General features: G+C 47.2%; 9 protein-coding genes across 9 annotated transcripts; 4 read left to right on the top strand and 5 right to left on the bottom strand.

Annotated features, from left to right (window-relative positions):
* Positions 1–277: 277 nt before the first annotated feature.
* C8R40DRAFT_1045553 (HAD-like domain-containing protein) lies at positions 278–1,360 on the bottom strand (the record flags this gene model as incomplete). Its single annotated transcript, XM_046224315.1, has 4 exons — positions 278–484; positions 540–638; positions 700–954; positions 1,019–1,360. 4 exons carry the CDS (start codon positions 1,358–1,360, stop codon positions 278–280), a joined length of 903 nt encoding a protein of 300 aa, XP_046086361.1.
* Positions 1,361–3,372: 2,012 nt separating this feature from the next.
* On the top strand, positions 3,373–3,793 carry C8R40DRAFT_1011977 (uncharacterized protein; the record flags this gene model as incomplete). Its single annotated transcript, XM_046222865.1, has 2 exons — positions 3,373–3,602; positions 3,652–3,793. Coding segments are annotated over 2 exons (372 nt in total), but the record flags the coding sequence as incomplete, so codon positions are not given.
* A 2,107-nt stretch (positions 3,794–5,900) lies between these two features.
* Positions 5,901–6,337, top strand: C8R40DRAFT_1105644 (uncharacterized protein; the record flags this gene model as incomplete). Its single annotated transcript, XM_046228131.1, has 1 exon — positions 5,901–6,337. A coding segment is annotated over exon 1 (160 nt), but the record flags the coding sequence as incomplete, so codon positions are not given.
* Positions 6,338–6,345: 8 nt separating this feature from the next.
* On the bottom strand, positions 6,346–8,382 carry C8R40DRAFT_1069715 (kinase-like domain-containing protein; the record flags this gene model as incomplete). The annotated part of the gene is given in 10 exon segments (XM_046226145.1): positions 6,346–6,560; positions 6,643–6,665; positions 6,703–6,821; positions 6,893–6,937; positions 7,124–7,272; positions 7,334–7,612; positions 7,632–7,726; positions 7,948–8,061; positions 8,162–8,209; positions 8,267–8,382. 10 exon segments carry the CDS (start codon positions 8,380–8,382, stop codon positions 6,346–6,348), a joined length of 1,203 nt encoding a protein of 400 aa, XP_046086358.1.
* Positions 8,383–8,745: 363 nt separating this feature from the next.
* C8R40DRAFT_228474 (uncharacterized protein) lies at positions 8,746–11,674 on the top strand. The gene is made up of 7 exons (XM_046234406.1): positions 8,746–9,044; positions 9,098–9,220; positions 9,278–9,344; positions 9,406–9,540; positions 9,600–9,761; positions 9,813–11,230; positions 11,280–11,674. Exons 1-7 carry the CDS (start codon positions 8,835–8,837, stop codon positions 11,478–11,480), a joined length of 2,316 nt encoding a protein of 771 aa, XP_046086357.1. The 5' UTR covers positions 8,746–8,834; the 3' UTR covers positions 11,481–11,674.
* Positions 11,675–12,308: 634 nt separating this feature from the next.
* Positions 12,309–15,487, top strand: C8R40DRAFT_228352 (uncharacterized protein). Its single transcript, XM_046234405.1, has 3 exons — positions 12,309–12,638; positions 12,687–13,184; positions 13,239–15,487. The coding sequence occupies exons 1-3, from the start codon at positions 12,497–12,499 to the stop codon at positions 15,353–15,355; spliced, it is 2,757 nt and encodes a 918-aa protein (XP_046086356.1). The 5' UTR covers positions 12,309–12,496; the 3' UTR covers positions 15,356–15,487.
* A 1,102-nt stretch (positions 15,488–16,589) lies between these two features.
* On the bottom strand, positions 16,590–17,986 carry C8R40DRAFT_1045880 (HAD-like domain-containing protein; the record flags this gene model as incomplete). The annotated part of the gene is made up of 5 exons (XM_046224342.1): positions 16,590–16,796; positions 16,847–16,945; positions 16,996–17,145; positions 17,199–17,303; positions 17,360–17,986. The coding sequence occupies 5 exons, from the start codon at positions 17,984–17,986 to the stop codon at positions 16,590–16,592; spliced, it is 1,188 nt and encodes a 395-aa protein (XP_046086355.1).
* A 438-nt stretch (positions 17,987–18,424) lies between these two features.
* On the bottom strand, positions 18,425–20,037 carry C8R40DRAFT_227484 (tryptophan synthase beta subunit-like PLP-dependent enzyme). Its single transcript, XM_046234402.1, has 7 exons — positions 19,823–20,037; positions 19,642–19,772; positions 19,476–19,590; positions 19,073–19,418; positions 18,956–19,012; positions 18,705–18,896; positions 18,425–18,649 (listed from the first exon to the last, which is right to left on the bottom strand). Exons 1-7 carry the CDS (start codon positions 19,913–19,915, stop codon positions 18,513–18,515), a joined length of 1,071 nt encoding a protein of 356 aa, XP_046086354.1. The 5' UTR covers positions 19,916–20,037; the 3' UTR covers positions 18,425–18,512.
* Positions 20,038–21,544: 1,507 nt separating this feature from the next.
* Positions 21,545–22,653, bottom strand: C8R40DRAFT_227480 (ARF/SAR). Its single transcript, XM_046234401.1, has 6 exons — positions 22,496–22,653; positions 22,323–22,388; positions 22,205–22,255; positions 21,888–22,139; positions 21,760–21,835; positions 21,545–21,704 (listed from the first exon to the last, which is right to left on the bottom strand). The coding sequence occupies exons 1-6, from the start codon at positions 22,521–22,523 to the stop codon at positions 21,629–21,631; spliced, it is 549 nt and encodes a 182-aa protein (XP_046086353.1). The 5' UTR covers positions 22,524–22,653; the 3' UTR covers positions 21,545–21,628.
* Between the last annotated feature and the right edge of the window lie 22 nt (positions 22,654–22,675).

Raw genomic sequence — 22,675 nt, 5'->3', positions numbered from 1 at the left:
TTTGCTGGCTGTGAGTGCCGCGTGTTTGGATACCGTTGAGGCAATGAAGGATTATGTGTGTGGGGAGGGTATAGCGTGGCAAATGAAAATGGGCGACGGACGGTACCACGGACAGCACAAGGCAGCAGTGGTAAACGCGATAGGGTGACCACGATGTTTAACGTTGGCACACCAGTACGTGTATGCGATACCACGACAGCCTGTAATACATTTCCGTAGATGAGAGGGGATTCGGTGACCGAGCCCAAATCCATCGTTGCTTTACAGTCCGTATTGTTCAACGCGCAGTGTCGAGGATCGCTCTCACATCCATCACAGAAGTCATATCCGCCAAAAACGGGACCAAGTCAGGGAGTTCTGCGTCATGCGGATCATTGAACCACGAAGATACGGGAACGGCGTTTGTGGGATGAAAGATATAGGACGCGGGAGAATTGTCTAGAATGATAGTGTCTGCTATAGGCCTGCCCAGCTGTGACAAATCCTGGTATGATAAAATAGGTGAGAAGAATGGACCTAATTGAGAAAGAGTAATGAACCTTAACATAGTTCCCTTTATGACTAAAACAACTTTCTCTAAACAGTCTATGTGCGACAACTTTTGATATATCGAGTTGGTCCAGCACCGGATCAGCGTACTGACGAACATAAGAGATGAATAGGTTGTGCGGTCAGTATCACGTTTGCCATAATGCTCACCTTACTCAGGCTGGCTGTAAACACCACAATCTCATATATCTGACCCATTTCCTTCAAGAACGAGTCGACCCCGGGACGTTTTAGAACGTGAAAGTGATGCCAGTGGGACTCAATCTCTACTGGGACGATGAAATCTGGCTGAGGAATCGGCTTGAAGGAGCTGTGAACGAGGGTTTCATCAAGGTCAAGAACTAGACATTTCCTTCCTGCATGTTCGGGGGCAATTGGTGGGAGTAGAGGCATTGGTACGCCATCCTATAGATCAAATGCATCAACACAACGAATGAATGGGCAGCAGCCCTTCGCTTCGTGTACTCACAGGACCGATCGGTATACCCGAGCCGCCATTCCGTATCAATCGCTCTTCCTCCGCTTGTTCCTCTGATAACAACGACTGTTGCAAATCCTCTCCTTGATCTTCTGTGAAATGTGTCCCATCCGTGTCTTCATCTGAGTCGTGTGTGATTGATCTGATAAGTGGTTCGCCAGTGGAGCCAGGTGGTTGCACGGCACCCGAAGTCACGCCGTCTGTCTCGTCCTCTGGCAATAGCTGAGTGGAGGGTGGGGGTGGAATGATGATCTCCGAGTCTGTTGGAGAAGGTGGGGTTGTGGAATCTTTGGAATTCGATGACTGCGGAAGCGTCAAGGTCTGTGAGGGCATAGCGCTCGCACCGTGATTATCTGCACCGTTACTGACACGATGGGTAGGCTTGACGCCTGACATTGACACGGGAGCCATTTTAACCTCCGACATTTCATCAACGACAATGTCCCGTGGTCGGTCGACATCTATGGCTGTGGCGGTCATATTTTCTTCGGATCCAACGCAAGGCACGACTTTGTACACGACTCGGGAAAGAAACGAGGGTCTGCGGCCGTGTCTAATGCTGCGACGTGTGGTCTTGAGCTTTTGATTGGTGATGAAGCCGTTACTGTGCGAAGTAGTAGATGACAAAGCGCCTAAGTCAGAAACGGTGGACTTGTTGGCCTTGCTGCGACGATAAAAGGGCACTTTGTGATTGCCGCTAAGTGTAGTGTTAAGAGATGCCTGTTCTCTATCGGTGTCTTCTGGGAAGGAAGTGGAAGCAGAAGCTAGCATGGAGGGTCCTTGCCTTTGGCTTGTTTCTACTGGACTGTGAGAAGCAGAAAGGACTAAGAGAGAAAGAAAGTGACCTGACTGCACAGTGGCATTGGCAACATCCTGGCCAGGCTTTTCCGTTCTTTTCCAGTTGCTCTTTGGGTCCGTTCTCTTAGAGTGCGAAAAAAGACGTTTGCGAATAGATGTTTTATGAGAAGTGCTTGGTATAGGAGGCTCTGGACGTTCAATAGCAGAGTCGACAGTCATGGGCAGCAGCAGAGAAGCGACCTGTTGTAATTAATTTCGGCGGGGTCGTGAGACTGATTGATCGGAACTATATAAAAAAGTTGAATTGGCGCGGCCCGAACTAAGCCGCGACTGCGACCTGCAATGGTTCGAAGTCTTACGAAGCCTTACGAAGCCTATGTCTTGAGCTTGAGCTCTCTCTGCCAATCGGATTCCTGAAATAACTCGTTCCATCAACGTTCTATAAGTAGTTGGAATAACGGCTTGAATTCCCCAGTGTCTCGGCTGAACGAGTCTATGAGAAAGTAATATGACTGGGGGAAAGGCCGCAAGCGGCAGGTGCCGAACACTTTATGAAAGTGGCCAACCACCATTTAAATAAACTAGTGCCCCTCCTAAAAATAAGAAATCAGGCTTCAGCAGAGCATTTGAAAGCTTACCCTTACAGTGAGTATTAAGTTCAAACATTATGCCAAGTCTACTTGCAGGAGAATCGGCTGGATAATCCATCCACGGACCACAACCTACCTGCAAAACCTGTATGTTTGCTAGAGCAAGGGTATTGGCTGGACTTGCTTTCAGTGCTTTCAATGCTGGGAAGTGCTCTCAGCTGCTCTCGGATGGTTAGCCAAAAATACATGTTTTGCAGATGTCATGGCCTCAAGCTCAGGCTGACTGATTTGCTCTGTTTTGTGCGAGACTCAGAAATCAATAATTTTTTTTAGAATATTTCCTAGATTGTGGGTTTTTTTGGCATTCTACTTAATCTAGGTTAGTATAGAGTAGATAAGAGACTTCCAGACTACTGTGCTCCATGTCATTTTTCTGAGGATCATGATTTGAAGTACATAGCTGGAATTTGGAATTACCTAAAGTTCGGCAATGACCATACGGCGTATCCCGTATTGATATATATAGTAACTGTTGCCTATATATGGGCGTGGGAGGTGGGACAAGGGCCAACATACATTCTACGAGACATTTTTGTAAAGAGCCTTACCTAAAGGTTCGGCAATGAAATGACAAATCGCACGGTCCATGTGACCCAATTGAACTGCTTATGTAGGCCTGGGATTACCTGATGTCCGACTTAGTCATCCCCACCAACCTCGAAGAATCGGAGATATAGAATGCTAAGCTACCCGCAACCAGTCCTCAATGCGCCTCAGATGCAGGACTCTCAACAGCAGCCGTCTCCCACACTCTCGGAGACCACACCTGTAACTCAGGCCGGCCAAGGTCAGCCTTCGAATTCGGTCCCTGCCCCCCGCACTTCACGCAAAAGAAAAACGCCCCCAGCGTCTGAGCAGAGTTTGCCTCCACCACCACCGCATCTACAACATGTACTCCCACCTCCACATGCTCTGATGCACCCACTACCGCCTGGGTTTGCGTATGCCCATCCACCACCCGGAGATTACACAGTAGGTGGAATGCTGCCTCCTGGTCAGCCGCCACCGCAGTCTCAGCCGGGTGAGGCACAATCAACCAATCAGGCAGCAAACCGGCCACTCAGCAATAGTAAGCGGGCAGAGCAGAACAGGAAAGCCCAAAGAGCATTCAGAGAACGCCGCGATCAGTAAGTTGTTGTTCTACTTCATGGAACTTCAATTGATTGCCTTGGCAAGACATGTTAAAGCGTTGGAGTCCCGTTCTCAGCTCTTGGACGCTGCACTTGCTTCGGCTGATGAAGCAAATCGTCGGTGGGAAGAATGTCGGGCTTTGGTTGACCAACTCCGAGTTGAAAACGCTGCGCTTCGTGCTCACCTAGCTCAGCATCTACAGTCATTGCCTCCTCCCCCAGTGATATCAGGTCTTCAGCCTTTGCCTCCAGGTCTTCATCAGCCTCCACCTCCAGGCCAGCCTCAGCCCGAGCAGTCCCAGCCAGTAGAAGAAAATCAACAGGAGGTTGGAGGAGGGGGACAGGATACAGAGGAAAAGGAATAGTTTTGCTCGTAGTCATTGTTGATTGTCATTTCGTCTTTGCTTCTGTACTGGTAGTTTTGCATGTCGTGGTAGTACAAACGAAACTTCGTCGCCGTTTTATGTAACCTACTGTCTTTCATAAGTCTTTGTCAACCTTTGTCATCGAACTTGTTATGCGGAACACAGCCAAAATAATGATGGACCTCTCGCTTGATCATGCATATGACACGAATTCATCCTTACACTGACTCTGAGCGTTGAGGCCGAGGCCTTGACATCGAGGGTGCCCGCTGCTGACTATTTGATATTTAGTAAGTCTTTTTGGACTCTTCAATAATCGCAAGTAAGTTATCAACGCGCGGGGAGTTCAAATCAGGTGTGAATCGCACGTCTCCGTTCTTCGGTTTGGGTCATGTTCCGAGTCTGCGCAGGATGGGTAGCTTCGATACTTGGTGAATCAAGTGCAGGGTAAGTGATACATACTTCTTCCTAAGTATGTAGAACGGCACGACTGGTTAACTTGAACATACATTCCCCACTGCAAACCTATATCTTCTTCTTCCATCCTTTCTCAATGTCCAATACATGCTCCCCAACCCGGGCCAGTCCAACCCCGTATCTTCCCAAGGGATCAATCTCTCAATTTTTTAGTAGAAAGCAAGTTCATCAACCATTACAACGACGTATTAAATGAATATTCACCGGTACAGTAGAAACGACATGCGTATTGCCTCGCAGCCGCATCCTCAAGTTCTCAACCCTTTGTAACAACTTGGCCAAGTTCAGCTTGAGGTACTCAGCGGGTCCTAATCTACCTTACAACAAGTACTGATGGGTAACGCCCGCTGAAGCACCAACGTACACACCACTGGGCATCGGGGAGGAACTTGAAGCCATGTTCCATGGCCCAACCGGGGAAGAAATGACTCCGGAAGCTGATTGGAGGGAGGAGGTCATAGACTCCGACAACTCCGATACCGAGATATAACAAACACAACCTATACCATACCACCACCTACTAGCCGAAACACAAAACCCGAGACCGTTGGTGCGGCAAGCTCACAACTTGCTAGCGTGGGTTTTGGCTTTCCTGTTGCAGGAGATGTAACAGGTTAGCTGCCCAAGTCCAGCAAGAGCCAGATAGGCCACAGAGCGGATACGCCTGCAATGTGGACTTGGTTTTCCCTAACGGTTATTCTCCTTACACGGGCAGAGTGTGAAAACTTTCCTTTTCCTTTATCAGGCCATTTTGCTGGCTGAACACTACTTTATACACTACAAATACATACCGAACAACCCTACGACCCACAGCTCTACCACCACGCAGGGACCCAATCAAGGTGTACCCATATCAGAAGAATGGAGAAAGGCAACAGACGAGGATATTACTTATTTGTTTCCGTGACTCCCCGCGCCTTAGTACCTAGACTTACTTACTTGCGGTTAATGAAGAGTTTAAAAAATAAAATAAAAAAAGATGGGTAACGCCATGGCCGTCGATGACAAATCCAAGCAGAAGAGCCTCTATCGTATTCGCCGTATTGGTCTCCTCGAGTGCCTCTCCTTCTCCCAGCCTTCTCCCTCTCTCTATAACTCTCCTGATTCCTTTGGTGTCCCGGCCCTTTCTCGGTGTGCCGTGAAGACGCAATGAAGTAATTTAATGCAGTACAACCCGGTGCGGGTGTTCCGGCCCGAACATTGCCGGCACGGCGCCCTTATAAACAGCCGAGCCCTTTTCTCTTCTTTTTCCTCTACAGTCGTCTCGTCCAACATTTTCCATACTTGCTATGGTCAAACTTTGACTTTCTCTGAAAAGTTTTGCTGTTGGACGCGTAGAGGAAATAGGCTGGAGCTGGGCATGTCGTCTTGTCGTTTTACTCCTACGGACTGGGTGGCTAATCAGCTCTGGGTACACTTTTTTGTGTATGGCGTCGTATTTGTGTTTGATCAATAATTTTTTTTCTTTGCTGAAATGGTCTTCATTTGGCTTGTGGAATTAATGTTCCTTGAGGTGCTCGTTGGATGTGTAAGCGGCAGAGTGTTTATTACAGACATGTATGTAATTAAAAAGTAAACCATATGTGTTCTGCTTACATCTTGGACCTATGTAGATAGGTCTTACTCATCGAAGTTTCCAGCGGCATCGATCTCATTCATGTTATCACTTTACTGCTGTACTTCTCGCCATCTTCAATTCATTGCATGGGCGATGGGCCAAAGCACTATTTGCCCTTCTCACTCTCACTTCCAGGAAACCGAAATCGATATCTGACCTTTTCTGACTTTCTTTGGAGGTTCGGGATTCTTCAATTCGATCATATATATATCATACGTGACTGTCGTAGAGTATATTCCACCTTGAATTAATCTATGGTATTGAGCGGGACCTTTCTTGCTTAACCAATATGTTTCTCTTGGATAGGACTTGTTGGTGTCGTCGCTCGATCGTTGTGATCCAATTTCAAACATCTCTCGATAAAGTCTGTCACTAACACAATACAATGGTCGGTTGACCCCGGCGGAATTTTGGACTCCGAGTCGGAATTCCTTCTTAAAGCTTCCTCGAGGGTGATCGGTGGTTTCAGGTCATGGACGCGTCGAAGGAGGTCACCTAGAGGAAATCAATGAAATTGTAGGTTGTACTCATTAGTATATCAAGTAAAAAAAGCATTTGAAAGCTCCCCCTCACTCACCATCCTTCTCAAAATCCTTGTCCCTATTTATCGCGCGCGCAAGCATAGCGGGAAAAAAACCGCTGTTGACCTGTAAGCTCCATCATCTTCGCCAGGTGGTCGTCCTCCACACTCCAACTTTCTACTTCTTTCCCACCTTCGGGATAAAAGAGGCAGCGTCCCACGAGTAGTTCAAATGTCTGTTAGGGCAAATTGAGATTGAGTTCGAATTAAGATATGGTTCATGATTTGGGGATAACACGGGACTCACGAGGTACCCTATCGCCCAGATATCCACAGCGGGAGAGAAATCCAACTATAAGACGAGTTCAGGCGCTCGAAGGGCCGGTGCGCTGAAAAGTTCCGTTGCTGGTGTTCTCGTGCGTGTTGTGCTAGTAGTTAAATATAAACAACAAAATTCAGATGGTAGGAGAATTTATAACTTGATTACCATGGCCCAAATCAGCAAGGGTAGCGCTCATTAGCTCCGCTTCATACACACGCTCTTATACGTCCATCTATGAGGGATATGTTGTGTCTTGGGAGACCCATTCTCCAGAGTCTCCACTGGATTAACAGCAAGGAACTTTGTTGATCTTTCCTCGTCAGAATAATCGAGGTTGTGTATTAGTATATTGTCAGGTTTGATATCTATACATAGATTCGTCAGAGAAATGTAAGGTCGATCAATTCGGTTTATGAATCGCCTCACCGGTGTGAATAATATCAAGCGAATAGAGAGCAGTAAGACCTTGGAGAGCCATATAGATGGGGTGGCAAACCATATACACCGGTAGGGAATTGGTCGGGGAAGAGCAGCGTAGCGCGGAGACAAATGTACTATACAAATTTTGGACAAGACAAAAATGTCGTCGGTCTCCCCCAGGTCCAGTAACAGTGAAGTGATCCAGAAGGATGGGAACGCGTTCGAAACCTTCACAATCCTCATCATCGTCTTTATGATCGCTTTCACGCGCGCTTGGCGACATCCCTGAGTAACTCGAGCTCACGGATGAGGCCATGTTCGACGTCATTGTCATTTGTTGCTTCAGCGGTGAGGATTTTGACGATATGAGGAAACGTCCCTAGGTAATAACTTCGTGAGCTAAACAACGCAGTGTCTGGAAGGCAGGAAGGAGAAGAAGAACCTTGGGTTGTGGGCATCATGAACAAGTCAAGTCATCGATGCCGAGCCGTCGAGTTTCCTGATAATGGTGTAGCGGTTATCATGAAATGGTATGTTCCAAAACGGTAGGAAATGGATGGGTCACGGAGATTTGGTGGACATGTTTTGTCGTCTAAGAAGAAAGGATGAAATAGCGGTACCTCGCAAGGAGCTGCAAGTTAAAAGATCTCTTCATCGTGAATGTTGTTAGGTATTGTCTTGATTTTGTCTTGCGATGGGTGATAGCCTGGCTAGCCGTTTTGTAAAATATGGGTCTGAGGAAGAAATTTCCAATTGATGATCAGTAAATCAATTGGTGACAGATATTTGCAGCTGACATGTGTGTGACCACCTTTCGTCGCGTCTCTTGCTCACCCTGCAGTGCGCTGTCCTTGTTGAGACGATTCCCTAATGAGCAAAGAACTGCAACCATGGATCCAAAACTATCTCATTCAGATTGCTGAAACCAAAGGAGCTGACTTGTCTTCCGTTGAGTGGTCACTCAAAGTGAAAAAAGCGCAAGTCATTGAGGTGAGTCGCTGCTTTATTTTCGCTTGCTCTTCCTTGCCCAGTTCATTCTTCAGTTTCTTACACATGGATCTCAAAACAAAGACGAGGACACTGCAATATGGGCACGGGTGTCGGACAAAAGCCATTATATACCAGTAAGATTTAATGCCGAGGCAGCAGCTGAATATCGAAGGTGACTACCCCAACCTGAAGCCTCGCCACAACGCCTGATACTCCAGCTTCTGTAGAATTAATCGAACCCGACTCAACGAAGTCAAAACAGCCCTTATCACTCTTCGCAAATACCGCCTCTTTCACAGCCGTGTACCCTCGGCGCTCAAAGGACATAAATTGACCCATTCTGCGTGCCTCGCTATAGAATGCAGCGAACTGCGTCTACTTGGATCAATCGGGGAACCAACTATGGGCAATCCTGTAGGAGTTGAGACTCATCCAGAACTTTGGAAATATACGAAGGAACTGAGGAATCCTGGCGGAGGAGCGTGAGTGTTTCTTCATTGTTTGAGTGTTGCCTATCATGATTCATCAGGCTTGTAGAAATTTTCTTAAGCTACGAGCAGGCGAGCGGAACCAGAAACGGCAGGATGTACAAGAGAAAGGGGAGAAGAACGACAAATACATGGGCTTTAACAGAGAAATAAGCCGATCTCCGAGATCTTCAGTAGGCCCAATCGCTGGGCCGTCGTCGCCCAGGGAAAAGATAGGAAAATCGCCGAGTGGGTCCTTGGTGAGGTATTTTGTCCATCCATACACATTATCCCCCTAACTAATTGGTCCTAGAGCAAAATCAAGAACATGCCAATTGCAGGTTCCAAAATTGAATCACTAATGGCATCAAGATCGAATAGGCCTGAATCAGATCGCGTTAAGGTCTATGGACGTGAACTTGCCCGTAGATTCGTGGTAAGTCTTCTTCATAGAACTTATGCCCCGGATCATCAGGGCTGAGCAGCGAGCTAGTCAATACCGGAAACCCGCGATTCAAATAGTAAACAGAGAGTGCATGACTACTGTAAGCTCTTTCAGGGTTCGTGAAAATTTCTCCTCTGCTTATGTGACAATCACTGAGTTACTCGTCTCGTTTATAGATGCGGGCATTGATCTTCAGCAACTCCAGCAACTAGAAAGTGGAAGAGACAATAAATGTCTGATCCCCTTGAATAGCCCGTCTACCCAGTTAGGCAAGGGAGTGAAGAGAATTGGACTGTCGAGCTCAAAATTTCGTACGGAGATGATCAACTTCGACTTAACTCTTTGTATGCTCACTCCATAACATACGAAGTTCCAGATGCAATTCAAGATTGTATGGGACCAGAACAAATGCAGAATGCGAGGGAAACAAGATTCCAACGAAACAAAGAAGGATTCTGTAACACATCGGCAATAAAGAAAGTAAATGTGGTCGCTTCGAACTCCGCTCTTGTCGAGTCCAATACCAAGAAAGGTAATCCTATTACTCATCGTGCGAATATAATCTTCTAACTGCGACTCATAGTCCGGTCGCGTTTATCACAGAAGTCCAAGGGATCACAGGAATCCAAGTTCAGCCAGCAACTCCACACACCTGGGACTTCATCGTACTCTTCTTATTCATCTTCCTCTCCTTTAAAACCTTCAAGTCCTCAGTCTGTATTACTTACAGATTGGTCATCCAGTGATTGCGGAAGTCCATATGCCCGTCATGTTGAGAGGAAAGAAAAAGACATAGAGAAGAAAAACGGTCCTCCGTCATCACCTACTCCAGCTCAACGACAAAGGTTATCTTCTGCTCGTCGTACTGCACTCTCTTCCTCAGGTCTTTCGGTCAGTGATAGTGCTCACAAACGTTCATCTACACCTCTTCCTCCTCCTCCTGCACAACAGCCTAAGGTGCATCTTGCGCCGAGCACTGCACCTTCTTCATTTACACCAGATGACAATTTGGTGGAGATGCCCTCTTTCGATCTCAATTTCACTCAATCTGTCAAAGATGAACGTGTATCGCCCATCCAGGTACCAAAACCAACATCTGTTCCTCGCCTTCCTCGAATACCTCCAGCCTTGCCCCCTTTGGGCCCCGGGCACTTACAGAGTGGGGATACTTCTTTTGTGCAGCAAGTAATCCCTGAATCTTCTCAATTTCGACCTGCACCTCCTACGCCCGCACAACGTCGCCGACCAGAGCCAAACTCATATCAGACTCCTGAAGAAACTCGTCCATTTAGTATGTCCAATCCTGCTGGTGTCAAATCTTTCATTCCTTCGTCATCAATCCTACCGCATGCTATTACCAAACTTACTAGTGCAGCGACAGCACCATCGAACCTCATGAATACTAAGTTTCAGCGGAAAATACCGCCTCCACCTCCACCCCCGATCAGGGACGGTGAAGGGAGTCCCAAAGTACTTGCCCCTAATTCAGATACTTCGGGGACACAGTCACAATCACATTTCGGCTCGCAGTCCCAATCACAATCGCAGGAGTTTCGAAACTCGTTCTGGCATCCTCAACCCTTGGGCAAAGTACCCGATCCTGGGCGTGTATCCCAAACTGAGTCTGACTCTCAGCCCCTGGATGTATACACACAGAAGCCCCTTCTTACATCTGAGGTTGCTTATGAAGAATTTGATCCTTTCAACGATGATCACGATTCACTATTTTCTGAACCGGATGATGATGATATAAGTCACCATTCTTCGTCCGAGGCCGATTCTCAACACTCAAATCTGGCTCAGAATGATTTTTTGCAGTCATTCGAGGATCATCGACGCAACAGTAATGCGAAAGATGATCCTATCGCCAGCACGTCTTTGAAGGTTCACTGCGGGAATAGCATTTCAAATGACGAATTGGGTGTGTGTAATGACCTACTGGGAGTTCAAACTGCTCGGAAACCTGACGTTTCTTCAACTGTTTCTTCAATTATAGAAGCGGTTGGTAGCATCGATAATGTGCCTGGTAGCAGCAATTCACCGCCAACAGATTTCCTCAATCCGTTTTACTCTGCTATTGGGACGTCCCAGAGATCGAAAGAGATACCAGAGACGCTTCAAACTGTCTTCAAACCAGTTGCTCATGACGCTGATGCGTGGTCGTTGCCCAGTTTTTTACGTCACAAGAGAACCGAAAACACGAGGGCGAAGGAACTACGACCTGTCAAAACTTTTCACGCAGAGAAGCTGAAAGCCAGATTGTTTGAAGTCGGCTCTGGTGCTCCTGTCGGAGACCCTCAACCTCGTTACCAGAAACGTTTTTATGCTGATCAAGGTGAGACTGGACCCTCGAAGAAGAAACAGAAAATCGCGTTAGCGATTTCGCCAGAAAAGGAACGAGAACAATCCGCGCCGCTACGTAAACTCGACGGTTTCGATCCTGGATTTGATGATATCCTGCCAGGAGAATCGTTTATGTCCTGGGAACAGTTGCGAATAATCTCACTGAAGATTGGTAGAGCCAGAGTCAGACAAGCCCAAACAGGTTAAAGGCTTAGCTTATCTTCTCTCATGAATCTGTATGTTGTGTTATACTTTTATTTATTTATATGTTATCTCCGGCACCGAATCTCACGCAATCAGTGTACACGCAAGCCCCCGGTGAGTCGGTAACAAACCAACAAACCAACGGATGAGGATCTATCAGGATCTATCAGTGATGATGTGCTCGAACTCGGAGAAGAGGACCGGACATGCAAGGTCAGACGATCAGATGCAATACATATCGAATCGCTGAACAGAACGGAAAAGGGTAGAAAAGCCTCGTTCTGGTCTTCGTAATCGGACAGGAGGTGAAAAGAGGTGAAAAGATGCATGGATTTATGACTCGAACCCGATATTGGGTCGGACATCCCGAAAAAAAAGTGATCCCCAAGCAAAAGCTTTATGTTGGACCGATTGAATCACGGTAGTGTGCATATCTATGTACGGTAAAGAATACAAGATGGCACAGGCAGGGCACAGGTATATTGGGGACAGATTGGGGAGACCATCAAATTTCAAAGCCCGAAACTATGTCACACAATATCAAAGCGTGACAGTGTGACAATCAGATTTATCGTCCCGTTCTCTTCTACAGACTGTGGTCGCCTTTTGCAGCGGCCCAGCAACAAACTGTCTGCCCACACGCAATCTAACAGTCCTATTGCCAACCCAGGTCATTTTAATCTCCTGCAGAACTCCCCAAGAAGAGACACTCTTTTTTTGATGATGAGTATCTCTTTTGGTGGCCTGGGGCTTATGTCTATCCGTAGACCCTTCTCGGAGCTCGCAGGCATAGTTTTGGGCAAAGGAGACATCCAATCTATGTTTTGTCTCGTTGTTTTTTGTATCGTCTTCTTTGTACTTGGTTAGTGTGGCTCTTTTCCTTCGTCCTCTTCTGACTCTTTTCCTCCAGCTTACCTCACAAACCCTTCCGAAAACTCTTTCAGAGCTTATCTTACGGAACTTTCCTTTCGCCAGCATCTTAGCCGTTTAGACGACAACAACGACGACGACGATCCGGTCGTCCCAGAAAAGTCGTCCGCCGGTCATCTGTCTTTTCGTATCGGTGCTGTTGGTATTCACCACAATCTCCCTATCGAGAATCGCTCCCCATTCCATTTTGCCAATCGAGCCTCAGTGTCCCTGCGGACACCCAAGCATGTCTTTCACAGCTTTGGTATATTCACGATTGCCGCAATCATACCTCTGGCTAAAACAGATCGGGCACAGCAAGATCAAGGGGACAGTACAATATCTGATTCTTGGTTTATTGGCGCTTTTGGAAAATGGTGGAGGGGAGGCGTTTTTGAAACTTGGTATCAGGACGTTATAGCTCGTTCTGGAGATGAACAGAGCTGGAGTTCGGGAATTCTTGGTATGAAAACTCTGGATAGACACAACGAATTGAATGGTGAGTCATCTTCATTTCTTGACTATCTATTCGTACTGAAACAAAAACGCAAAGCGCTGCCAGGGCTTCCTTTCACCACTCGAAATCTTCCTCCTCATGGGCCTTCACGCGGGTCGCCACCCCGGTTGCGTAATCGTGAAAAGTCGTCTCAGCGCAATGTCATAGTGTCTCCTCGTAGCTCTAGTCCTCCACCTTTGCCAAAGTCGGTCTCTCTCCCTCTGCATGCTCCTCGTACTACTCAGTCTTTACCGGAGCGAAATGGTCCACACGCGTTGGCCCATTCCCATTCTTCTCCTATGCCTTCCGAACAGATCAATAAACCGGCTGCTACGACGCCCACATCGTTCGATCAGTCTCCGAGAGTGGTTGAACTTCTTCATCAGATATCTGCTTCTAAATCTACCATACTCGACCTCCGTGGACAATTAAATGAATATCATTCAGCTGCTTCACAGTCACATGCATCGCTGCAGGCTGACTTGGTTGCATTCCGCGAGCGAAAGCGCCAGGAGGATACGACTAAGAACGACCTGAAAGCTCGCACCAAGACGCTGGAAGACTCTAAACGTACCGCTGAAAGCGCGAAACGAGACTCAGAAAAGAGGTTACGTTCTGCTGAAAGCGCGCGCCATGATGCTGCGCAACGAATCGAACATCTGGATAAGGAAATCACTCAGCTGCAGAATCGCCTCGCCGACGATACCGCTTTTTTGACGCGTAGCCAGAATTTCAATCTCACTTCCGAGGCCGAACAGATGATAACTACGGAGTTGGAACACAAAAAGAAGGAAATTCGAGTTGCTGAGAATGTGGTTACTGCACTTAGTCTACGTGCCCGGGAGCTTGAAGAAAGACTGGCCGAGAAGAAGGAAAGGGTTCGTTTAATGCTTGAACGTGTTGAAGCTCAGAAGCAAGAACAAGCAATACCCCCCTCCTCTCCCGTTGAACATTACGACACCTGGTCTCCCACTTCCGATATTCCTGACAATCATTTTCCAGTCCACTCTCATAATTCGTCTGGCTATACTGGCTCACTGGATACGGACGACGTATCACACAATTACAGCGGTGAAATGCCTGTCAGTCGATCCTCCAAGTCATCCCTCAATCTGGTCTCCGACTTCAAAGAAAGTTCACTCTCGACCGCCAGACCCGTGAATCAGGTTCAAGGATATTTTGAAAGGCCGATGAATGTCCTTGGTAGACCTCCCCTGCCACTCAATTTTTCGCCATTCGAAGAAATGCCTCAAACACCCGCAGTGGTAATATCTCCTTCAACAAGCTCGTCACTGATTTCTTCGTCGCTCATATCGTCCCTGGATGATGTTGACGGCCTGTCTCGCTCTTTCCAGTCCGAAAGTGATATCTTCTTAGAGCGAGACTGGAAAGAGAAGAAGGCACACGGCCGTCAACAGAGCTTACAACAGCCCGAAGGAAACATCGTCTGTACGCACACCACAGTTTCCCCTACTGGCGACAGCTTTGAACACGATCCGTTTGAAGTTAGGGTCTTTGCGCCGCGTGGACATGATGGCTTCGCTCAACTTACAGATAATTCTCTCAAACGAAATAACTCTGAGTCGTTCACTTCCGTGCATATCAATGCCGATCTTGAACCTGTGGTCGCAGACAAAACCCATAATCGTCGATGGTTTTCGCTTTCGGCGAAGACCAAAGCCAAGAAAGGACTCAACCCTGATGCCAAGGTCTTCGATTTCAATCGTTCCCAGAACAAATCCGTCCCCGTACCTGTGATGCAAGGTGTGAGCCCGCCCGTTTATGATGCGCTCAATCCCAATGGTCTAGGTTCCACACTTGTATCTTCCACAACGACTGACAACAATTTCCTTCGTGCGTTCGCTCCATCGCCTGCAGAGCGAGAAGCTTTACAACGTGCTCTGGGAGGATCCAGCAATGGCAGTCTTGAGCGTCTTCCGAGTCTGAGTGATGTGGGAAGTATTCCGTCATCTCCTTCCCATATTCATGCCAAATCAGTCGATCATGCGTCTCCGCCGTTCGAGCAGCCGCAGCGACACGTTCCTTCATGGCTGCAATCGCTTCCTCGTATTCGTAAACCTAATTTCAGCCCGTGGGATGACGAGGAATCTGCACCGACGTCCACTACGGTTGTAGGTGGGCCTCACCGATTTCTGGGTGGTGGGAAGGCGTAAATTGAAGTGTGTGGCATGATTTAAAGAGGTGTAAAATTTGAGGTGAATGTATTGTAATCGAGGTGTTGATGCGTAAAAAATTGCTTGTGGGTGGTTATTGGTACGGGGGCACTGGTGGAAGTTGGCCTTGTTAAATGAGTTTCAAATGCAATATATAAATTATCTATTATAACAGACCGAAGTACATGATACGATTTCCAGCTGGCTCCGTGCGATTCACTTCAAGAAGGTGATCCCTGGGTGATCCTAATTACTGCATTGATCATGTGGCTACTTACTCGCAGCTACTCGCAGTACTGCCAAATGCCCATCTTCCGCAAAAAATCGGATGCAAAGCTCAGTCGTTTGTTTTCCAAGTTTCTCTACTTAGCTAGACTTATCTCCGCAACAGCGGCAGCTGCTCAATGACCACAGCTCTGAGCGTACACTATAGAAGTAGATTCATGCCTCGGTCCCAAGCTAGTAGAAGCGTAACTGTAACTTTCATAAAGTCCCTCACAGCTTTTCCAATTCTGATTTTGATCTTCCGCTGCACAGTGAGGATGCTTTAATAAAATCCTAGGCATCGATAATGGAAATACTCACATGATGTATAGGTCAAAAGCCTACACACATAGGAAGTACTAGCTGGACCAGAGCAAGATCCATGTCAATCATAGAATTTCGAAGGATGCCCCCAGGTAGATATCATGAGCAGTGCACGGACGAATTCTCAAAGGAACAACCGATGTAAATGCTACTTTGGTTACCATCATATACGAGAAATCGTGTTCAGCTCGTCATTGCTTTTCATCCCAGTTCGTGAAATGTACTTGATAGGTAGCTAATAGGTGAAAGAGATCAAGTCCATCGTCCGTATCACCTGTGCTTCCTTCTTCGTCATGCTGAATGTAAAATCCGCTACGGACAGAATTAAGTGGTATAAGAAAGCAATACCGAAGTATGTATACTTGAAAAGAGCGTGTAAAAACTTCGCGCGCATTCGAATCGATGACAAGGAAAACTCTCAGATGAATATGCGCAGGATATTTATGCCGAGAAGGGACCGAACAAGAATGATGATGATGCGAGGGCGAAATTATTTGCAAAGGGTATAAAGGCGGCACGAATGTAAGTATAATGCGAGTCAAATCGTTAGGAAATGAACACGCCAGAATGGCGGGAAGGGGCGACACACGGGTCACCAACAAGAGAGAGCCATAAGCGTAATTTGGTCGTTCTCTTGTCCTGGATTTTATCGAGCACCATCCAACACACCTCTTACATCATCAACTTCGCCGAGATCCCCGAGAAAGGGTACCAAATCGGTCAGCTCTGTGTCGTGTGGATCGTTGAACCAAGACGAGACTGGGACTGCGTTGTTTGGGTGGAAAATGTACGACGCAGGCGAGTTGTCGAGGATAATGGTATCCGCTATCGGACGACCTAGTTGGGAGAGATCCTATAGAGAAATGAGGACTTGTCATGCAGTCCAGTACGATGTAAGAATACCTTCACATAATTCCCTTTATGGTTGTAACAGCTCTCCCTGAATAGCCTGTGTGTTATCGTATGGCCGACGTCGAGACGATCGAGGACTGGATCAGCATACTAACTCAAGATGGGTAAGATGCCCATGCTTCTGGAGACTGGTAACGTACTTTGCTAAGACTAGCTGTAAACACCACAATCTCGTATAATTCACCCATCTTCTTCAGAAAATTGTCCACACCAGGACGTTTGATCACATAAACGTTATGCCATGTGTATTCAATCTCCACGGGTACAACATAGTCGGCCTGTGGTATTGACTGTGCTCTCCAGGGTCAGTCATTCATAAGCTTTGTAACCGCCTGAAGAATACCTTAAAACTACTGTGGACGAGTGTTTCATCAAGGTCAAGCACAAGACACTTTCGCCCTGCATGTTGAGGGGCAATAGGAGGTAATAACGGCCTTGGAATACCATCCTGAATAATGCGACGTAAAAAGCGTGTACTTTGTAAGGAATAAACAGAACACATACTGGACCAACGGGTATACCCGCGCCACCATTAGATATTAATCTGTCTTCCTCATCTTCAAAATCGTCCAAGTTATGGACGTCCTCCAATTCATCGTCGTCAGTGAAGCTGCTGGTGCCATCAGAGTCCTCGCCATCAGCAGCGCCATTTGTCCGCGATGTGGAGTAATGCGAAGAGCGCTTGCTGTCTACAGTACCGCTAGATCCAGGAGGTACGACAGCCCCAGATGTCATACCCTCAGTTTCTGCCTGAGGCAAAAGTTGATTGGTAGGTGTCGGAGGAAGTATGACATCTCCATCTTGAATAGTCGGAGTGATAGCTACAGGGGGCGTGATGCTTAATGGAAGAGGAATGTTTGGCTCGGAAGTGGAAGCGTTTGGCGTCGCCTTACTCGGAGAAGGTTCTGAAGCAGAAGTAACTTCGGGAACCTCCTTCAAAGGCTTCGGTTTTTCCAAAGTCGTCACAGGAGCCGTTTTGGGCTCGTCAATTTCGATAGGCTGAGAGTGAGGTGAAGAAGGAATGCATGGTATGAGTACCCGGAGAAGTCTAGATAAAAACGGAGGTTTCGGCCGCGCCGATTTAGTTTTCGGGCTTTCTGGCGGCGCAACGGTCTCTGACGTTGAAGACATTTGGGCTTTGCGTCTATGAGAACCGTTGGGAGTTGTAGGCGAAGATGAACCGTCCTCGGCCTTCTCCACAGGTTTTTCTGTGGATTTGACTTCAGGAGCCGACGACACGTCTTTTGCAGCAAACTTGGCGGATGGAACTGGCGAAGAGCTTCGCGGCTGCTCTGAGGGTGTATTGTCAGCCTCTAGAGGGGTAGTAGAGGCTTCTTCGCCACTGGACTCTGGTCGTTCAGTTGCAGTGAGCTGATCAAGAACCGGCTGAGAGTCGACTTGGTTCGTAGAAGCTTCCGTTGCAGGTTTATGCACAGCTGTTCCTGCAAGCGAATTTTTCTGAGTTTCCTCTGACTGGACGTCGGGCGGAGACAGTGAAGACGCGGTCATAGGTAAGGGGAGGAACTGAGAGCAGATGGCCGCGCTGCCCAAATCGGTTCACCCATTAGATAAGCCGTATTATGTGTATATGTTCATTGAAAAGATTTATCTATACGAACGTCTACGGTAACGTTGTATGTACAAAGCATAGCACTGTCTAATCCAGCACCGCATACTTCTTCAAGTGAGGCGGTATAGCGTCCTCCAGCCTCTTCGCTTTGAGCCACTGTTTGGAAAATAAACGGCTTTGGTATCTATGTGCACCGTCGCACAGAATCGTGACAACTCTGGAACCTGCCTCGGCATCAGTTACCTTGCAGCTCCATCAGAACGAGTCAATATGCGTTACCTTTACCCAACTTGACGGCAAGTTCGGCGGCGGCGACGACGTTCAATGCTGAGCTAGCGCCCAGGTATAAGCCTTCCGTATCGAGCAGATGATAAACCATCTCGATCGACTTGGTATCGTCAATCGTGAAAGCACCAGAGAGCTGGTTGATAAACGTTCCAAGATTGTTCGTTATACGCCCCTGTCCAATCCCTGTCCCAGGACGTCTATCAAAACACCAGGGTATTATCCGACGTTAGAACAAAGCGAACCTTCCGTTATGGAACTCCCAGATCTTTCCACCAACTTGCCACCACTCGCGACATAACCTTTGGTACTGAAGTCAATTTTGGTCCAACAACTTGTAAGTCGAGATTCCAGAGACGTACTAGTTAACACACTGCCCGGGGGATCAGCCAGCCATATTTGAGTCTTTGCTTGACTCTTTTCGTGTAGAAACTTGCCGACACCAGCCAATGTTCCGCCAGTGCCTGTGGCGCAGATGAATCCATCCACCTGGCCTTTGGTCTGCTCCCAGATTTCTGGGCCGGTAGATTCATAGTGAGCATTTGCGTTCGCGGTGTTGTCGAATTGGTCTGTCCATATAGCATTAGGTATATCCTTAGCAAAGTCGCGTGCTTGGTGGTTGTAGTTGGCTGGATTTTCGTACGCCACGGCAGGGACAGGATATACGTCTGCGCCAAGCATGCGGAGAAGATCGATCTTCTCTTGGCTCTATGTAGATCTATGGGATTAATTGAGCCTTGAATAAGGAGGATCACTGTAACTTGCCTGGGTGTTGGGCATGAAAATCACGCATCTGTATCCCCGTGCTCGACAGACGTGGGCCAAACCGATCCCAGTGTTTCCAGCGGTGCCCTCAACAACAGTGCCGCCTGGCTTCAGGCTGTACATCCATTAAATAGACAGCTTCGAGCACGACATGGAACCTGCTTACAGCCCTCGCTTCTCTGCGTCAAGAATCACTCCGAGAGCAGCCCGGTCTTTCACACTACCGCCTGGATTTTGAAACTCGGCTTTGCCGTATATATGAGCACCTGTCTTCTCAGAAAGGCCTTTCAAGTAGATCTACTTGGGCTTCGGTGAGAACCCCATGAGCGAATGTTTGGTGGACTCACTAGAGGCGTATTTCCGACAGCGCCTGTGAAGCCATCGACATGGTTGGTGGTAAAAGTCCTACGTAATAATGGAGAGCGGGCTGCAGACAACATTAAGGAGGAAAGAAAGGGCACCACACGCCATACTAATAGATTTTTTGAAGAAGCTCAATACAACGGAATGATGAGCTTAGCACGACATTTCTATGCCTAAAGTCTAGACTAGATTAGATTTCTGTTTCTTTAGCGCTTGGCACCTCAACATCACAACGACCAAAGTATGACATGTTGATTCACTCGTAGAAATTTCACAAATACCATTATTTCGAACGCGCTGTAATTATTTCCCAGCTGCAGTAATGGAAGACAAAAGACAGTAGTGAGATAATGAATTCAAGGGGACGAAATTTGGCCAATCTTGCGTCGATCGTAGGATACAAGACCGCGCAAATCCTCATCGACATCCGACACCTCATCAAATCCCTGAAACCGCAACACCCCGCACAGATCGATCCGTATTTGTTGGGGGTGCAGTATATTGTGAAGAAGGTGTCCCTCCACTAGCAGTCCTCAAGGAGGCGGGCAGGCTATTCCAACCGGTAAACGAGCCGAGCCACTTTCTCTGAACTCAGACTCTCCATCTCACTCAGGACTAGGTCGTATTGGCATAGAGGATGTGAAGCAGACAAGCAGAGTGCAGGTCCCGTTGGTCGGTGCTACGATCGAGTTTTTGATGGAGTTTCTGCTGGAGGATCGCAAGGCGAAGTTAGAGAAGATGAATCGTCCTTTCATCCCATCAGGCAATTTACGATGCGCTCGAGACCAAGTAATAATTTGATTCCCATGCGAGGTGATACTGACACTACAGAACATATGATCAAACGTAGATAATTTTTGGAATGCAATTTGGGTTGAACTCGTTTTCCCTTTCTTTCCTTCTATGATTCTATGTTACCTACTTTCATACCTATATAATTTCATACTCACCTTTTCAGCCACCCACATCTGTTGTCCAAACTCTTTGATCATCGCATCCACCTACTTACACACACCTTTTGATAAAACCGTTACGATGCAACATCTAACTAAGACAGTATCCACAATACATACATTCACTACTATACGATACTTGGCATTACTGGTACTTGGTACATAGTTTTCCCCGCTCTTGGCTCCGAAATGGTGGCCTGCGGCGGTTAAATCAACTCTCTCTCTCTCTCTCTCGTTGGCAACTTTGAAGGACGCACGGCATCAATCGGCAGGTGCGGCAATTCCAGCGCTTAAATGGTACAAACAGACATCAACGGGCACCAATTGATATCTTCCGGAATTTGACGGGTGTCACCCCCAGGTCACCGGTCACCTCCGGCATAGCTCCCAACAGCGAAATTTGATGAAGAGGCAAATGGCTCTTGGGCTGCTAGGCAGGTCTTCAATTGAGGCTTGACAATGACTAACCTAGTCCTGGATATTTATCGCATGAAATCTGCATCCATTGAAGTATACGATAAAAACCAACCACCGATGAAAACGAACGTTCGTGACAAGTAGATAGACGGTATGCAGGTAGCAAGAAAGATATAAAAAACAATGTGAAAATGAAGAGACAAGGGCATGAGAACAATGTGAAAAGAAGTCCATTCGACGTGGCAGTATCATGCATGGCCATAAGGGAGGGTGACATGCTCTGGCGAGCACTAGGATGGTGACTATTAGTGGGTATCAAATGCTCATTGGAGCTCTAGTATACGAGACGATTTCCGGGAGGGTGAAGACAGCGGCAGAAAATAAGAACTGCCAAGGTGAAAGACGCAGCAATTATGCAAATCATGACTTCTGCTTCTTCACAGTTTGTGATAACCATTGTAAACCTTCGAATAGACCCTCTCCGGTTGTGGCACAGCTGTTAAACAAATGTATCAGTACAAGGATATACAACCTCGGGATAGAAGACTTGCCTAGGATGCACATACCACGACCTGTCACGCATCTTGTGTAGTCCCAACTTCTCCGTTACCTCCGCCGGGGACATTGCTGTTAACAAGTGTTTCAATTGAGATCGAAAAGGAATTCAACTGTGATCTACCTCCAGGAAGATCCTGTTTGTTCGCAAATACTAATAATAAGCACTCTTTCATTTCTCGGTCGCCCAATATCCTATGCAGCTCCTGCTTGGCTTCGTCGATTCTGTCCCGGTCCTGGCTGTCAATGACAAACACCAAGCCTTGCGTTCCAGTATAATAATGCCTCCAAAGCGGTCGAATCTTGTCTTGTCCTCCGACATCCCAGACGTTGAACTTGACGTTTCGGTATGTTACAGTTTCCACATTGAAACCAACTGTAGAAACAGTCGTTAGTAATTGAACGAATTTTGAACGGCATGAGAGCGTAAGGTGAGCGGACCTGTTGGGATGGTTGTTACAGATTGGTTGAGTTTAAGCTTGTAGAGGATTGCTGCAAAGGGAAATGATGTTAACGCTGAAAGAAAACTTGAACGAATTAAATGCATTGAACCACTCACTCGTCTTGCCAGCTGCATCGAGCCCTAGCATGAGCAGCCGCATCTCCTTGTTCCCAAAGATCTTTCCTGGTACATGCCAGACGAAGGGATACAAAGTAAAAGACCAAAAAAAGGTTCAGAGAGGGTTCGTTGATTAGATGCAGCAAAGCAAGGTGTAAAAGGCAACCTCTCACCTAGCGCCTTGGAAAGGTTCGCACCCATTTTCTAAAGTTAATAGCGAGATGTAAAAGAGCGACTAAAAGGTGAGAAGAATGTCGCAGACAAATGAGCAGGGGGGAACAGGTTGAAGAAAGTGTGAACGGCGGAAAGACAGGCTGTTACGTCACGTGCTATAAGCGCACGTTAAGCGAGTA

The sequence above is a fragment of the Lentinula edodes genome (assembly GCF_021015755.1).
Source record: "Lentinula edodes strain Le(Bin) 0899 ss11 chromosome Unknown C8R40scaffold_18, whole genome shotgun sequence".
Taxonomy (NCBI): Eukaryota; Fungi; Basidiomycota; class Agaricomycetes; order Agaricales; family Omphalotaceae; genus Lentinula; species Lentinula edodes.
The sequence above is the reverse complement of the archived record's forward strand: the minus strand, read 5'-3'. Positions and strand labels throughout refer to the sequence as shown.

Bases quoted from the DNA above. Each gene is read 5' to 3' on its own strand.
- C8R40DRAFT_227484 (XM_046234402.1), bottom strand. From the start codon at position 19,915: ATGTTGTCTGCAGCCCGCTCTCCATTATTACGTAGGACTTTTACCACC. The intron at 19,591-19,641 runs GTAAGCAGGTTC...ATGGATGTACAG, and splicing joins GACGCAGAGAAGCGAGGGCT to CCTGAAGCCAGGCGGCACTG. The intron at 19,013-19,072 runs GTACGTCTCTGG...TCAGTACCAAAG, and splicing joins CCCGGGCAGTGTGTTAACTA to GTTATGTCGCGAGTGGTGGC.
- C8R40DRAFT_228352 (XM_046234405.1), top strand. From the start codon at position 12,497: ATGATGAGTATCTCTTTTGGTGGCCTGGGGCTTATGTCTATCCGTAGA. The intron at 12,639-12,686 runs GTTAGTGTGGCT...CTTTTCCTCCAG, and splicing joins TATCGTCTTCTTTGTACTTG to CTTACCTCACAAACCCTTCC. The intron at 13,185-13,238 runs GTGAGTCATCTT...AAAAACGCAAAG, and splicing joins TAGACACAACGAATTGAATG to CGCTGCCAGGGCTTCCTTTC.
- C8R40DRAFT_228474 (XM_046234406.1), top strand. From the start codon at position 8,835: ATGATTCATCAGGCTTGTAGAAATTTTCTTAAGCTACGAGCAGGCGAG. The intron at 9,221-9,277 runs GTAAGTCTTCTT...GCAGCGAGCTAG, and splicing joins AACTTGCCCGTAGATTCGTG to TCAATACCGGAAACCCGCGA. The intron at 9,345-9,405 runs GTTCGTGAAAAT...TCTCGTTTATAG, and splicing joins CTACTGTAAGCTCTTTCAGG to ATGCGGGCATTGATCTTCAG.
- C8R40DRAFT_227480 (XM_046234401.1), bottom strand. From the start codon at position 22,523: ATGGGTGCGAACCTTTCCAAGGCGCTAG. The intron at 22,256-22,322 runs GTGAGTGGTTCA...TTCCCTTTGCAG, and splicing joins CGATGCAGCTGGCAAGACGA to CAATCCTCTACAAGCTTAAA. The intron at 22,140-22,204 runs GTCCGCTCACCT...CTGTTTCTACAG, and splicing joins TGTAACAACCATCCCAACAG to TTGGTTTCAATGTGGAAACT.